Source organism: Plectropomus leopardus, chromosome 8 (genome assembly GCF_008729295.1).
Source record: "Plectropomus leopardus isolate mb chromosome 8, YSFRI_Pleo_2.0, whole genome shotgun sequence".
Lineage (NCBI taxonomy): Eukaryota > Metazoa > Chordata > Actinopteri > Perciformes > Serranidae > Plectropomus > Plectropomus leopardus.
This window is the reverse complement of record NC_056470.1, coordinates 3,888,734-3,904,948: the sequence shown is the minus strand read 5'-3', so window position 1 is coordinate 3,904,948 and position 16,215 is coordinate 3,888,734. Positions and strand designations below refer to the sequence as shown.

The following is a 16,215-nucleotide window of genomic DNA, read 5'->3' as shown; positions in this document are numbered from 1 at the left end:
AAGACACAAAGCGTCCCTGTTCCTGCACCCGTCCTCCTGCAACCCCCTCCAGTTCACAGTCTGTTGACACCACAGTGCTGTTTGCACCTGCATGTCAATGAGTGTGGTGCCCAATATTAGTCTCAGCTGCTATTAAAATTTGTAGTACTAAGCCCTTTGACTGGGCACGCTGTCAACTGGCACGCTCCAGTGTCAACAAATCAAAAAGGATGAGCACATATATTTACATCATTCCCATAATGAGGAATGGAGTGGGGGCAGGGGGGGAGATGTTAATTAGAAATCGCCTGAAAAACAGATGCTGCTTCAGTTTGGCAAGAAGCAAAGCAAGGAGCTTTATTGCAAAAAAATAAATAATAAAAAAAGACAAGACCTACTCAAGAAAGCTGCCAGAAGAGCTGAGGAATTTAAATCACAGCCACTGATGGAATGTTTGTAGGATATTTATTTTATTATTTATTTATCACTCAGAGTGCTCCCCTCTCCTCCTCTCCTCCTCCCTCAGTGAAACTAAACAGAGCCCAGGGTGCTGTCTGACTGACTGAGTGGGTAGAAAAGTGTTAAGCCCCTCTCGTTCCTGTGCTTTGAATGAAATGTAGGCGTTGACTGGCTGCGGCGCACTACAACCTGAAACTCAGATCTGCTGTTGTATTGATGTGATCAGTTTTTACAAACACTTGTACCATGACCACAGTAAATACTTGACTGTGATTGGCCTGGGGGGTGCGTTAATTTCAGATACCTTCACATCTCTGACGTAGTGTCCCCTCCACTAGAGAAAACATACTCACATGGGGATAAGATAAAGAGATGCTCTGATAAAGAGCTGCAAGCCGCTCCAGACTCAGACAGAAATGAGGTTGCAGTTTGCAGACTGTTTGAGGCTGCAGAGAAGAGAAGGGCATGATGATGAAGCACACAAATTTCTCAATGAGACAAAAGATCAGGGAGTCATCATATGCTGCACACAATTTGACGTTTTTTTTTTTTATGTAATGAAAAATATTGACATAGTTTACCCTGACCTTACAAGGACCAGTGTGCAAGATTTAGGGGGATATATTAGCAGAAATTACAATGAGCCGTTTATATCTACATATGGAGCAGGTCCTCGTCTACGGAGATTGCCACGTTGCACCGCTATGTTTCTACAGTAGCATAGAGCATCAAATCAAACCCTGACTCCAGAGCAGCCATTTGTGTGTTTCACGTCTTTGCGTCAGCCACTGTAGTACACAGTTTTGTTCTGGAGAGGAAGAAACCTTTGTGGATGGTTCAGCTCTTAAAAAAACTCCTGAATAATAAACACTGGAGGAACATTTAACTTTTAGGTGTTTGCAATCCTTAATTCACCACTTGACACCACCGAATCCCCCTAAATTTGACACGTCACCTTTAAAATGGTATTCAGACATAGTACTTCCACACTTAGAATCAAAAAGCAAATATGCAGAGGAAAAAGATGATTTATGTCGTGGCACAAAAGCTAAGTCTGTTAAAATGTGGTCTTGTTACATGTAAGCACTGTAGAAGTGAACATTTTGCTCTTATCATGCAACCAGAGGAGAAGATGGCAAACCATCAGGATTTGTCCTCCACACTAATAGATCAAAGGGTCACCAAAATCATTAGGAATCACAATTTGGAAACAAACAGTAAAATGTCCTGTGATGTGCAGTAATTACAACCAGTCACATCCCCCAAACCAACCAATAGCACCCACCCTCACAGTGTTGTATAGGCTTACAAAATGAGCTGCACAAACTGAACAATGTCGGCCACTTGAGCGGCTCTGTTTCCTGTGCTGTGGCAGATCCTCACTGCTTATCTTCTAGCTCAAATAATATTGTTGTTTTCAACCATTACTACTCAGAGGTAAAGTTTAAAGCAGTTATTCTGTCCAGAACAAACAGATATTCCTGCTGCACTGTGTGTCTGTTCCTGTCAGTGTCTCTGCAATGCATTCAGGACCCAGCTGTGTGCTGTTTGCAGCAGCGCTCTGTCTGTCAGCCTCCAGCTGAGAGCATCTCTCTGTTTATTTACATGTCATTATGTAGAGCAGGAGCACACACTCCCACTGTTGGCTGCTGTTTGACCTGACATCCTTCAGGAGGCCACCTACCCAGCAAACAGCTTCTGTTAGCTTCCAACCTCGGACTCAACCCCAGCAAGTTGGCCTGAAATCACTACATGGAACCAGTTAGCCAGGAATACAAGTGAAGGAAGTGGTGGTAGGAGAGAGGTGGTATAAAAAGGGTTAGTATGAGGCCTTGTAAGAATGGGATCACATACGGATATGCATATATATATATATATATATATATATATAGAGAGAGAGAGAGAGAGAGAGAGAGAGATAGAGATAGATAGAGACTGAAAGAAAATCTAAAGAAAAAAACTTTAATATATGAAATATACCACGTTTTTTTTCATATATGGTTTTTATATTTTCACCCAAATTTTCTATATATTTTTAATGTCCATCCATATTGCTCAGTATGCCCAACTAATCAGCAATTTAAATTCAATATTTAATCAATAATCAATGATGCACTGCAAGTTAGAACAGGCTTGCTGACATCAAACTTCTGGAGGAGAACAGACGTTTACCTGATTGCTGTAACTGCAGTTCACTCTTGTGGTGTTTTTTTTTTCTCTTTTCATAAGCAGGGTAGTTCTGCTTCCTACTCCTGTCCACGTTTTAAAATCTGACTTGAGTGAGAGGCTGGGCTTTGTGCATTGAGCACAGAGAGCCACTTGGCTCTGCCTGTGGATAAAAGGCCTTTTACACTGCCTGTTTAAGGATGGAGTATAATGCCGTTATTGCGCCTCGCTGCTCTGTATAACAGGTGCAGTTGTAGTCTTGGGGTTGTCTCACCTCTAAGCTGGCAGCGGGGTAACATCTCTGAATCGACATCTGTGTAAAATGAACAGCTATATGTTTATATGTGCTATATGTGTTACTATACCTCATCACCACGTGCAATGTAGCCTATACAAATTTTGAAGCATTACTTTTCATACGAAAACACACAGTGCATGAAAACAGCCTCCAGATAGTTCTGAGTAACAAACTAAGATTTTGATTTTGATTTTGATTGTGACATAGCCTACAGTAAACCTCAACTGACTGCTGTGCTCCGATACGGACTGAGTCAGTGAGGAATTAAAACACATGTCTGGCTCTGGAGGAGAAAAGACACAGAGAGAAACTCGGTTTGTAACCTGTGAGAGAGCAGGTTAGGCTCACAGAGTCAGTTACCATGGTGCTGTTACTATGGTTACTGACGCAGAGTTTTATTTTTCCTCTTTTTCTGAAACTAAAAATCCCAGAGATCCCTCATCTCCGGCCCTGTGTCCACCTAAGCATTGTTTGTTGGTTGCATCTGGTTGCTAAGATACAGAATATCTGCAGAAGTGAACATGTCAGTTCAATGTAGAATACTTGCTTTGGATAAAGGGAAGGCTAGAGCATGTTTAGGTTTAGATTTAATATTTACATATAAATTAAACATAAAGATTTAGATTTAACATTTAGATATAAATTAAATATTTAGGTTTAGTTTTAATATTTAGACGATGGCGTCGTGGTCAGCACTGTTGCCTCACAGCAAGAGGGTCCCTCCGGGGTCTCCGGCTTCCTCCCACATTCCAAAGACATGCAGGTCAGGTTGATTGGTGACTCTAAATTGCCCTTAGGTGTGACTGTGAGTGTATATGGTTGTCTGTCTATATGTGTTGGCTCTCGATATACTGGCGACCTGTCCAGGGTGTACCCTGCCTTCCGCCTGATGACAGCTGGGATTGGCTCCAGCCGCCCCGCGACCCTTTTCGCCATGGTGTGGACTGAATGAACCTAGCTACAGGAGTGAGACCTTCTGCTGTATGAGCATAAAGAAAGGCCTGTCACCAGTATAAGCCTGTTTCAGAAGGCCTGCTTCTCTGTGTTATCAGGCTAAATAAAAGCCCTGAATACTATTTGAAAATTTAGAATGTTTTTCCTGTTTTTAAGAAAAAATCTCAACTCAAGGTCCAACTTTCCTTCAGTTTGAGCACTCAAATTGAGATTGACAGAAACTCTTGAAAGTGTGATATTGTCAAAAGCTGCTGCATAATTTGGGCTTTGAATAGAGATTGATTTTTTGCGTTTCCTTAAATGATTTGCTCTTTTTTCCAGAAATAATGTGCATATTGAATGTTTGACATGAACTTTAAGTTTTGTTAAAGTACCCAGGGCGAGGATGTTAATATTATTACCTCAGCCAAGGTGTGAGATATGATATTTGTCTTTCAGTTCAGTCAGGTTCTGAATGCACTTGTTTGTCATTGCATCTCTGTATATTTATATATTTCTCCTTCATGACATTCATTAGCAATTTTTTCATTGATTTCTTTCTTTCTTCACTGATGGGGGAGTTGGGATTTTCAGGATTACGGCCTCTGACAAAAACACATCTGTTTATACTAAAAGAGCATGAACTGATTGCATAATTACCTCTGATTGCATCAGATACTCTGCATTCAACACTGACATGATCAGTGTGCTTTGCAATTACTGTCTGACTTATGATTCCATGGAAGATGATAGATCCTGTGTGACAGCAGCAACCCGCTAACATCAGCCCTAATCCCAGTCACTGTATCCACCCACAACACGCTCAACCTGACAGAGGTAAATGAACATGAAGCCACATTTACTTTGAATTCACTTATTGTACATTTAAGTAGAGTAGAAGAAGTTCACATCAAGAATTAGTTAACCCTCCAATTTCTGTTCTTTCTCTTACTATGGTCTGGTCTCAGTCATCATGTACGGTCAACAACATGGACTGCAGCTGGAGAACAGACCTCAGATTTAGTTATTAAAGAATAGTGACAGCATAATCTCATCTCAAATCGTCACATATTGCCACTTTGTCAGTGGAATTCCATGTCAACAATTACGCTATAGGTATCCTTCTGCAGCATACTGTTGATGTTCCAGGATGCTGCTACTGTGATATAGACACAAGTACATGGTGGGATGATGCTGTGCGTGGTTATGTTTAGGCAACAAAAGCACATGGCAGCCAACATCAGGGACATCAGGGTTTGTTTAGGATAGAGACACTGGGGCTGCGGTTTAACTGTCTTTTTTTTTTTTTTTTTTTTGCTTGGGAAGGTTCCTAACTGAGTGAAATGACCCAGAAGCATCTAAGAGGCTGCCATTATAAGAGCTATTTTAATTCTCCTAATATTACGGAAAGGTGCTTTAATCCTTCACTTACGATCTTTAACATAGGATACACTGCCCAATCCATTATAAAAGGAAAGGAATGCTTTCACAAAATTGCTAGCGGTAGCAATTTTTCAGCCGTTCTTTTGGGAATCAACTATTTTGTCACATTAAACATCTGCAGCCTTTATCGACCATGACAGCTTAAAGGTACATCAGATCACATTGGAAGCTGTTCACTGAGCTGTGCTTACCAGCTAAATTAGACTACAGAACATAATCACGCCAAACACTGCTTCCCAGCCTCGTTTTGGTGGTGATATTAAATCAGGTCTTTGTAGTGTAGTTTCTTTATAGCCTAATATTGGCTTTTTACATCTGGCAATGGCATTTATTCTTCCAAATCCTAAAGTGGCATTTACTGGTAAAGATTTTCTTACTTGATTTAACATCCAAGTATCACAAATTTGTGTCTGCAATAATTCAGCCTGTTTTCATTCCCAAATCACAAATACACCCTTTTTTGCAATGCTTTCAGCATAAGATCCCAATGCCAATAGGTACCTTTCACATTCACATGATATGCCACTGTACATCATTAGCTGAGAAAGCGGCCACACAGAAACTCTTGTGCTGATATGATACGCCGTCAGATGGCTGGGCAGCACCTGCTACAACAGTATGATACCTGAATGGTCCATGTCAGTTGAGAACGTGGCCAGACGGAAATTGTTGTGTTGCACGAACATCCCTAAAGTGCAGGCGGGCCTCTTTTACCTAATCTTAATTATCACTGCTAGTATGTACATTTGTTGACTTCCTGGTGCTGGTTTCCATGTGCTGTTGTTCCCTAAACATAACCACGTGCAGTGTCATCCCACCATGTCACTGTGTTGACATCACAGTAGTGATGTCAAGACCAAGACCAAGACCATAAAAAGCCAAAGCAGAGGGATACCTAGAGTGTAAGATGTAGACATGGAAGTCCACTGCAAAGCAGCAATAAGTAATGAGATAAGAACGTGTTGAATAATCCAGAACCCAATGGAAAATCCCACAGGCTTTTTTAAATGAGGGGTGCAGGCCAATGCTAACTTCCAAGTCTATAAAAAAAACATATTCCCTGCAGCACTCTGTTGTTGAACAGCATCTGAACCCTCCACCTTAATCACGCTTAGTTGTGTTAAGTACGAGTGCCACACCATGTACATCTTTGAGGAGAGACTTTCTGAGAGTGTGTGCCATTATCTCATGTCTTGCACCTCTTTGTGACTGCAAGCTCTCACCCACCTGTGGTTGTTGAGGACAAGTATGAACATTTTTGCCATTTAGATGTGGCTGGAGGTTGAGTTGTATGTGTAGCATTTGAAGCATGACTGTACTTACTTGTATAGAGCAATTAAATATAATAAATATATAACAGAATATAGATGGAGCCCCAGCCTTTATGGCCGCAGTGTATTGCATATTTTCAGTTTAGTTGGGTCTGTTTGGAAGGGAATAGCTGTGAAAAAATGGTGTCAGGTAAAACAGTGAGTAGCTTAGTGTATATAAGCTTTTCACTTTTCTCTTCATTCAGTGTAAATTTAGCATAGTTTGTTTAAGCTGTTCAGAGCTGCTGCAGAGTCCCCAGTTTTCAGCTATGAAATGTATCATCCAAAGGACTGATGACCAAACCACAGAAATAATATCTAGTTTCTGAAAGACAGAATCATTCTTTATTGTGGGTTTTTTCCCTGACACACTCTTCTTATGCATGTTGAGAAAATGTGTGCTGCTGTGCAAATATTTTGACACCACTGGACACCTTGTGGATGTTGTCTTGGTGAAATGCATGCTGGGAATGTTTAAGAAGCCCTGCATTAGCTCCTGGCTACAGTATCTGCAAGTAGTTGTGCTATCAGCAGGCTGCAGCTGCAGGAGGAGACAGAGCTTAGAAACCAACAAAGAAGGGGGTTTCCTCTGATATAAGTGTACACAAAACAAGGGCTCATTAGAACAACTGCGGACATTCACATTATTTGATTTATCTGAAAGGATGCACATTGTATTCATTAATATTCACACTCATTCATTCACAGCCACTAGCTGCTTCTTAGAAGTTTAAAGGATAAACCACATAATGAGCATTTCCTGATGAGACATGCGTCTGGCCTGTCTGCTCAGCTCCCACAACTTGTCCAGTGAGGTCTGTTTTGCAGACTACTCAAGGCTTCACTTTTTCTGTTCTTCCCAAAAGGTTCAAAGTATTTGCAGTTGTGGCTGTCAGTGAGCTTCAGAGGTTTTGAGTGTATTTTTAAACTTTGGAAAGAGCCATGCTAGCTTGCATGGACATAAACTGATGAATTATTTGATTTTGCTTCACCTGTTGCATTATGAACCTAAGAGTGAGGTTCACAACAATAGCCGGGTTTCCATTTCAGATTGCACAGAACTTAAGCTATATCTTTTAAATGAAGATAAAACACAATTGCGAGATGACTGTGTTTCCATTAAGTGATATTCTGTGACTTCTCCTCTGGCGATAACATTTCAAGAAGCATGGTGATGGATATTCAAAACATTAGCAGCTTTATTTCTATTGCAGCCACCACACTAGCTGCCATTATTTCCAATCCAAGGCAACCTAGGTGTGTTATGGAGCCATGATGGAAAGGCAAGCCCCTTATACATGGGAGCAGCCACTTATGAGGGATTTCTGGGAGCTGATAGTCCACAATTTCACAGAGGAATTGTGGATTCAAAACCTCTGCTCAACTTTTGAAGAGTTATGTGATGCAATAACTCCTCTTGTAGCTCCAACAGTCAAATTGTGAGTGAGAAAGTGTTGCCTGACCAATGGTTGTTGGGATATCTTGCACTGAGCCAAAGTTGTTGGACAGACGTCTGTGTAACAGCGGTCTTCTTCACTGTGTTTGCAGGTGATGAGCATCCTGAGTAACCCCAGTGGCGTTTCTTCACAGCCACAGCACGACTTCTCTATCTCACCACTCCACAGTGCCTTGGACTCCTCTCCATCCAATGTCATCTCAGCAAGCTGCAGCCAGCGTTCAGCTGATGCCTCCATTAAGACGGTGGACAGCCTTCCGTCATCCCAGTCCTACTGCCCCCCCACGTACAGCACCACAAGCTACAGCATGGACCCAGCAGTGGCTGCTGCTGGCTACCAGTACAGTCAGTATGGCCAGAGTGAGTCCAGTTAGTTTACAACATTATGATGTCTTTACTGTGTCTTTTATCACTCTCCATCATAAACTGATATAGCACAATTACTTAGTTAGTGACTGGTGTGCTAAATACTAAATGCCAAGAATGTTCAGGCCTCCCCAGACTTGCACATATGGGTTGGGGAGTGACACCCTGTGCCAATATGGCACCTCAATGAGGAAGACATGTGACAGTCATAGTGATGGTGAGGCTGCAGTCCTGGAGCAGAGATTATGAAGTGAAATGTAACAATGTACTGTTTGTACAATTTAGGCTATATGCTGATAAAAAAATGAAAGTGAAGTTAGCTTCACATTGGAACCTGACCAGGCTGACTTATGGTGGAGTATTAAGGTGGACAAGCTGCTCTCATTGCAGAGACAGCCGCCCCAAAACAGATCATTGACAAATGTCTGGCTCTCCTGAGTAAGAGACAATTATTGATCCATTGATCCCCACTCAAAATTGATTTAGTTTTTTTTAGTACTGATACTGTTAGTATTTTTAGTGTTAAATTGTTGTTGTTGGGTTAGGTTTTTCTTTGGGGTCCAGGCAGTGACTCTTGCTGCTGGGGTCCGGTTGTTGTTGTTGTTGTTGTTGTTGTTGTAGTAGTTCTCCACTAAGTGTTTGTCCAGCAAAAAAACACAAGATGACAGCTCACCAAAATTGGCAGGTGAACTGCAAATTCCACCAGCTATTCAGACACAAAATGACTCTAACTGACCTCAAGGTGGCACTGTAAAAATTACATTTACATTTTCACAAGTGTCTCAAAATCAGTTTGGCTTAGAGTCAAAATTTGTTTACCATCCTAATCCTTCAATACATGAACATCTTTGCTCTAATGGTCTTCTGCTAAAAAAATGTCAAATTTTGCAACTTTTTCCTCAGTATTCTCAAAATCATATTTTCATGAACAAATTTTAGCAGGAAATTCTGATATGTCAATCTGTTTTGAATTACACATTTTTAAACGTTTGTCTTTATGAACTTATTACACTTATTACATTAATACTCATAAATCAAGTCTTTGTCTGAGCTTTGCAAAGCCATCTTGGGATCTTCTGCCACTAGAGGGTGCCACAAATGCAAAAAATTTATGTCTCATAATCAGCTACAGGCAGGGTCATGACTCAGTCCATGCATACAATTTGGTAATGATTGCTTTAAGTGGGCGTGACTTATTACAATCAATCAAAATGTATACAAATTTTAAATTCTGGCTTTATTTTACATTTCAATCACCAACATTCTTATTTCAATGCAAAAACCTAAATAAGGTCAATCACAAGTAACAAGCAAGGCTATCTGCTGTTGGATAAATTGTATGTCATTTCCAATAAATATCACACTAAAACGTGTGTTTTATGTTATAAATGTTAGGTTACAAACATAGGAAGATAGCAAGCAGGTTACTCACTCAGCTTTGAAATGGTAACATCTCCGGTCTGATCTCAAGCACACAGCTGATCTCACCGTGGTTCAATGACATAGACCCACAGGTGATTTGTCAGATTTGAGGCTATTGATCTGTACATACTGTTACCTATTTTCCAAGTAAATACTCAACCAAGAGAGTGCTACCCCTCTAATTCCCAGTCTTTGCAATTTTTTTAAACAAAAGTTGATGGTCTACAGTGTCAAAAGCTTTCTTAAGGTCTAAAAACACTCCTACTGCATATTCTCTATTTTCTATGGCTGCTGTTATTGCCACAAATTTATCTGCCACAAACTCTAATATTACACGATGTGATGTGTGTGTCAGGTGTTTATTTGTCATTAGGACATGGTGTCATAACGTTCTATTATGTTTTAGCTACTAGCTGCTGACTTAAGTGTGAAACCTAGTAAAATTTGGCAAACCGGTCTGGTCCGATGTTTGGCTTATTATCAAACTGGTTTTAAAAAGTTTATATCGGGCCAACCCTGCCACATACTTGAAAATGAAAACCAAGGTTAACGTTCCAGATTATGAAAAACAATCTGGTCTGTGACAGAATGTGAACTCCTATCCTCTGCATGGAGGTTAGATATGCCAAGTAGGCTTGGGGTGGTATCGGGTATTTAGAAATCCTGAAGGTATGTTTTTTAATACTGTCTTGAATACCGGCGCTCCTCTTTCTGTTACAGTCATTGTATGTCATTGCTGAGCTGAAAGACACAGTGACACCTAGTGGTGAAGGGAGAAGTTATAGGACTGTAAATGGTCGGTGGCCAGCATTCTGACGAGATTGAAAGAATAGTGTTTTATGATGAGTTCACAAGGCAGTTAAGCCTTGTCAGGTCTTCTGTGACTGAGAGAAAGTTGAATTCAAAGGATTTACAGATTTATTTATCTATGTATTAAGGGATATAACTGCGAGAATGACTTTTATTAACATTTTGTGGGTTTCTATTGTGTATTTCTGATAATGAAAAGCTGAAAGTAAGTAGTGCACTTGCTGTTGTGAAGTATGGTGTGCTGTTAGCGCCACGCTCTTAATCATCCAATATGATTCCTTGGATGCAGCCACACATCTCACTGATTAATTATAACAACATTGTTCCACCTTAAAGTAATTGCTGAGATTTTCCTTCAGACTTTGTCAAATGTCAATATGATTACTAATGTTAGAGCAATAAGACTCGGGTATGTATAAAACTTGTCTTCATCAAACTATCTGTGATGCTAAAAGTGATCCTCTATGATGTGACATTTGTGGTTTGGCTGTGGCCCTCCACCCCACCTCCCTCTCCTGCAGACAGATTTAACAGTTTACTTTAGACTTTTGACTCTTCTCTTGTTCTAATGCAGGAAGCTTTTGACAGATTAAAGTACATACTGCCAAAATAGCTGAGGCGTGTGAATATTTGTATGCACCTGTGTTTGTGCATGTGTGTTAGTGTTTGTTATCGAATAGGCTCAATCTTGGAGGCAGAGGACTCTCAGTGTGACTGCTCAACAGGGATTTAAAGTATAAAGCTGGTTGACAGGAAAAACAGCTTCCTTTAGAGGGCCTCACTAAACCCTTGTGAAACACACACACACACACACACACACACACACACACACACACACACACTGCTCCCCCACTTGCTGTCTGGTTGACTGGCATCTTGGCAGACAGACCTGCCCACCCATAGGTGCTCTTCTTTCTCTCATTCCTCATCACAGAGTGACAGCTTCCTTTCTGTGCGCACTGGCATCCCAACTGACATGCCTTACTTATCTCCCCTTGATAGCCACAACACACACACATGTGCACACCCAAACACACCATGTCACATCACATCTGCTGTCAGCCCTCCTCTCTCCTGCCCTATAAAAGAGAAGTTATCAGCAGCTGAACCAGGGAGGGGCAACATCCAGCACTCAGACGGAAAAGTATGCGGAGCATTAGTGCCAGCTTTCCAAGAACCACACTTATTCTTGTGACTACCTGCCTCTCTGTCTGTCTGTCAGACATACAATACATGTTCAAGTCTCATGATACTCAATATTTTTCTTCTCATCAAAAAAATGCCATGTGCAGAGTCAAAACAACAATGGCTTGTGTATCAAAGCTCAATATATCTTTTTCCGCTGTGCCATTTAGCTCCATTATTGTATGAAAATTATTACAAATACATCCATGAGCCACACTGTTTGATTCCACTGCCCCCTCTACCAGAGCACTGAAATACCCAGTCTTTCATTACGTTTGAATATGATTCATTTGTTCTGCCAGATACATTTTGAAGGAACTATGAATTGGATTATTTCACTTTTAACATTTTTATACCATTCAGGAACTGAGTTGACTTCATGTACCACACAGAATTTGTAGCGAAGTTGCCGGGGTGGATGGTTACCATATGAAGTGGAGGACTTTGGAGGAAATTGTGACCTGGGGTTCTAGCCTGTTCTAAGTAAAGTAATCAAATTCTGCCACTTTTGCAGTGCTTTCAGTTTAAAATTCTGATGCCAAAAGCCCCCTGGTTGCCTCCTAGCACGTGGTTCAAATATGCTATGCTAGATCTACGATAGATAAAGCTAGACAAAGATCAATATCATACTCCTGTCTGTGTTGACAGTGCTGGGATGATCCTAATTTGGCAGAAAGACTGGAAGTAGGGGAAAGCAGCTAACGTAGCTCTGTAAGCATGTTCTTATTCCAAGTTGTCAAATCTGGCTGCTTTTACAGTGCTTTTGGTGTGAGATCTTGACGCCAAAAGCCACCATTTGCATCAACATGATGTGCAGCTGGACAGCTTCAGCTGAGAACACAGCCGGACAGAACTGTTTGCAGTGTTGATATATGCCGGCAGACAGCTGGTAACAACTAAATTATAGGGAGTGCGAGGGCACCTATAGGGCGGGGTCGTGGATGTGGATCCAGCAAACCCCATGCTTTCATGTGGGAGTTCAGTGTTCATGTCCTGTCTGAATGTGATGTTTTTTTTCTTCATCATACTGTGTGTGACGTATGGGACATTATGAAGAACCCAAGCACTGACACAAAAAAAGTGCACAAGGATCTCAGTAGGTAGTGGTTATTTATTAACAAGTTCTGAATGTACAGGGAGGGGGTGAGAGAATTCGAACCGCTCTCCAGAGCGTGGCGTGAGGGGAAGTCTTTAGAGTGGTCTCCACGTGGTCCAAACCAAGGCAAGAGATCAAATGAAGTGGTAGAAATCCGTAAGGTGAGGGAACGTCGGATAGTGAGAGGTGAAGCAGGTGGGCATGTGGGCAGGCAGGAATGCAGGCAGGCAGGTTCTCAAGCTGACGAGGCATACAAAAAGCTAGAAGCTTTAGGCAGATCTGAGGCAAAAAAGACAAACAGGCTAGGTGAGCCACACAGGGAGGCAAAACAAGAAGCAAACAATGAGGAATATACAGGAAAGAATAATATCTACCACTGTCGTAGAGCTAATACTCTGGTGACGAGAAGGTCTGAGACAGGAACTTAAGTACTGCTCCAGCTCATCAGCAGATTGCAGACACCTGGCCCAGCCTGTGGGAAAACCACGCCCCCTCTCACACATACAGGTTAGTGACACAGAAGGGAAGGCAGACAGGGAGAAACCAACAACATACAGAAAGGGGAGGAGGGAGGCATAGCAGCCAATCATGACAATGTGCCTCCTTCCCCAAATTCCAACCATCTGTGTCAACGTGTTTTGTTGACATTCCGGCATTGGTTGCCATGTGCTTTTGTTGCTTAAACATAACCTTGGGGTTATGGACTACCACATCAGTTATCCTTTTGATTGGGATGATTCCATAATTTAATATGTTATTATGATTTGTATTTTTAATATTATTATTATTATTATTATTATTGGTATTATGTGTTTTTACATGTATGATCAAATTTGATGGTGACAGAAAGTAAATGAAATAATTAGAATTGGATGTGACTTCCGAGTTGACTTATAGTTTTTACAAATGAAAGGTGTTTATGGCCCGCATTAGCAAAAATAACACTGCTGCTTTGAAGGTTTATTATAAAGTGGATCTACAAGTAAAGGCGATGTATGAGGCGAAATTGAATGTGTGAGAGGCATCAATATACGTATGTGTAATAATGCCTTTGTCTCTAAAATGTTGATATGCATGAGTGTGCACATTCTCTGGTAAAAATTGTTTTTTTAGATCAAAACTTTTGCACAGAAAATAGCGTACCCCTCTTTCGTGCCGTTTAGTGCTTACGCAACATTTTCAAATGAGAGCCCAGAACTGTGGATGGAAATCACTTGAAAATGCAAGTTAGCTAAACAAGAGTGGAAAGCTTTAAAGGGGCACTGCACTGACCTTACAAAGATGAATTTAGCTGTCATGAGCTCTACTCAGCCTGTGAAAGAAGTTGTATGATGTCTTGTGCGTCCTTGGAGGAACTCTTTCTAGTCTGAGAGATTAACCCTGATGATTTCATCAGGGTTAGCTCATCTTGGGCTCAAAGACTGCAAAAACTAAAAGCCTGTATTACAAACTGGAAGTGAGGACTCAGAAGGTGTACCAGGCAGGGAGGGTCTATTGAAAGATGCTTCTGGTTGCATTATGGGTATGAAGGATCCTGTTGTTTTGAAGCAAAATAAGTATTGTGATTGAAGTTTTATATCTTAGTATGAGTCAGAGTCCCACAGAATTCACAGGGAGAGTAATACACAGGCAGTTAGTTAGATTTTGGCAAAAGTTTGGAAACGTTGCATGCAGGGCATAAAAATATGTTTTTTACCTCATCAGCCATTGGCTAGTGACCTCCACAAATTTACCGGCCAAAACTATTTTTCACCGGACAAATAAAAAAATCATGCCTTATTTGTTTTAAAATAATTACCATACGTTTTCATTATGAAAATCCAAATTAAGCATCACTTAGAATACAGTTATGTACAGATAAAATTAGATTATTGCTATTTTATTAGGGTATTCTTCATTTCAAAGTGACTGCTGCATCATCATGTATGCAGCCCATGGTGTGGTTTGTCAGGTCATAAGTCAGTCAGGGCCGAGGTTGGCCAGCCTCGTCAATTTCCCAGTTTTCTTTGAAACGTCGTACAGTGACATTACTCCGTTTACTTGTCTTTTCCTCTTCTTGATCGTCTCCTGCCTCTTTGTTTATCCTTTTTGTTTGTGGTGGCTTCACATCGGGAATGTGTCGCACATCTTCCTCGACATGCTCTTCCCGCTGTGCTTCTTCAAGCAAAGAATGAATAGAACTCCAGTAGCTGATGTCACGCCGTTCCCGGTGTACCAAATCACAACACAAGTACAGCGTGCCGCGAGGGTCAAAATAGCTTGACAGTCGGCAGAAATGGTAGAAAGTATGAAAACAAAACCTCACATGCAATTCAAAATTTTCCATCGGCCACTGGTGGGTGTGTTTTTGTTTTACATGCCAAACTAATTTTTTACCCGCCATTGCCACTTGGCGGGTGTTAACTTTATGCCCTGGTTGCATGTTACTGCTCCATTTCAGCATTGTCAAATTGTCAGAAATTTTCTTTTTCATTATTATTTAATGTCATTTTTCTAATTTTCAGCGGATTCTCTCATACTACCCACACACACACACACACACACATGCACACACACATACACACACATATAAATATATGTATATATAGATATATGTGTATATATATATAGAGAGATTTCCAGGCTTTCAAATGGTTAATTCAGTCTTTTGTATTTGATCTGTTCCAGCTGCAGTGGATTACCTGGCAAAAAATGTCAGCCTGTCCAGTCAGCGCAGGATGAAGCTGGCTGACCACTCAGCTGTACTGGGACTGCTGCAGGTTGAGACGGGCCAGGCCTACTAGTACTCACCTAACATGCAAGCAACATGACACCTGGTCACCAGCACAACTGTCACCTCCTGCTACCATCCATAAAAATCTCCCAGAGACCTTGTGTGTATATGTTGTGTGTGTGTGTGTGTGTGTGCGCATGGGTGCGTGCGTGTGTGTGTGTGATAGAATAGATTGATCAAACAGCACACTGGGGTGATATTTAGCTTTTTTAATTTCATGCAACTGTTGCTCAAGGGTTTAAGAATTGAATGATGTAGCTGACCAAGCTTTATACATTCCCCATGGGACCAACCAAATCCACAGCGAGGATATCAGTTGTTAGGAAAATTGTTTTTTAATTGTTCTTGTTGCACTACATTTTGTAGACAACATTGATGGAATCTAACTTAAACTGGATATCTATAGTGAACTTGCAGTTTAACAATTATTATGTGAACCCTGAGCCAATCAATTTTGACTGTGTAACCTCCGACTTGCTATTTAAAAATGTTTTACCAAAAAAAAAAAAAAACATCTTC

The 16,215-nt window shown here is 40.9% G+C and overlaps 1 protein-coding gene across 1 annotated transcript in view; it reads left to right on the top strand.

The window, feature by feature from the left end:
* The window catches only part of LOC121946660 (paired box protein Pax-7-like), a 72,925-nt gene extending 57,219 nt beyond the window's left edge, over window positions 1-15,706 (top strand). Inside the window, exons 9-10 of the mRNA XM_042491337.1 lie at window positions 8,137-8,404; window positions 15,591-15,706. Of these exons, the coding sequence (XP_042347271.1) occupies window positions 8,137-8,404; window positions 15,591-15,706 (384 nt within the window). The remainder of the gene's footprint in view (window positions 1-8,136; window positions 8,405-15,590) is intronic.
* The last annotated feature ends 509 nt before the right edge of the window (window positions 15,707-16,215 follow it).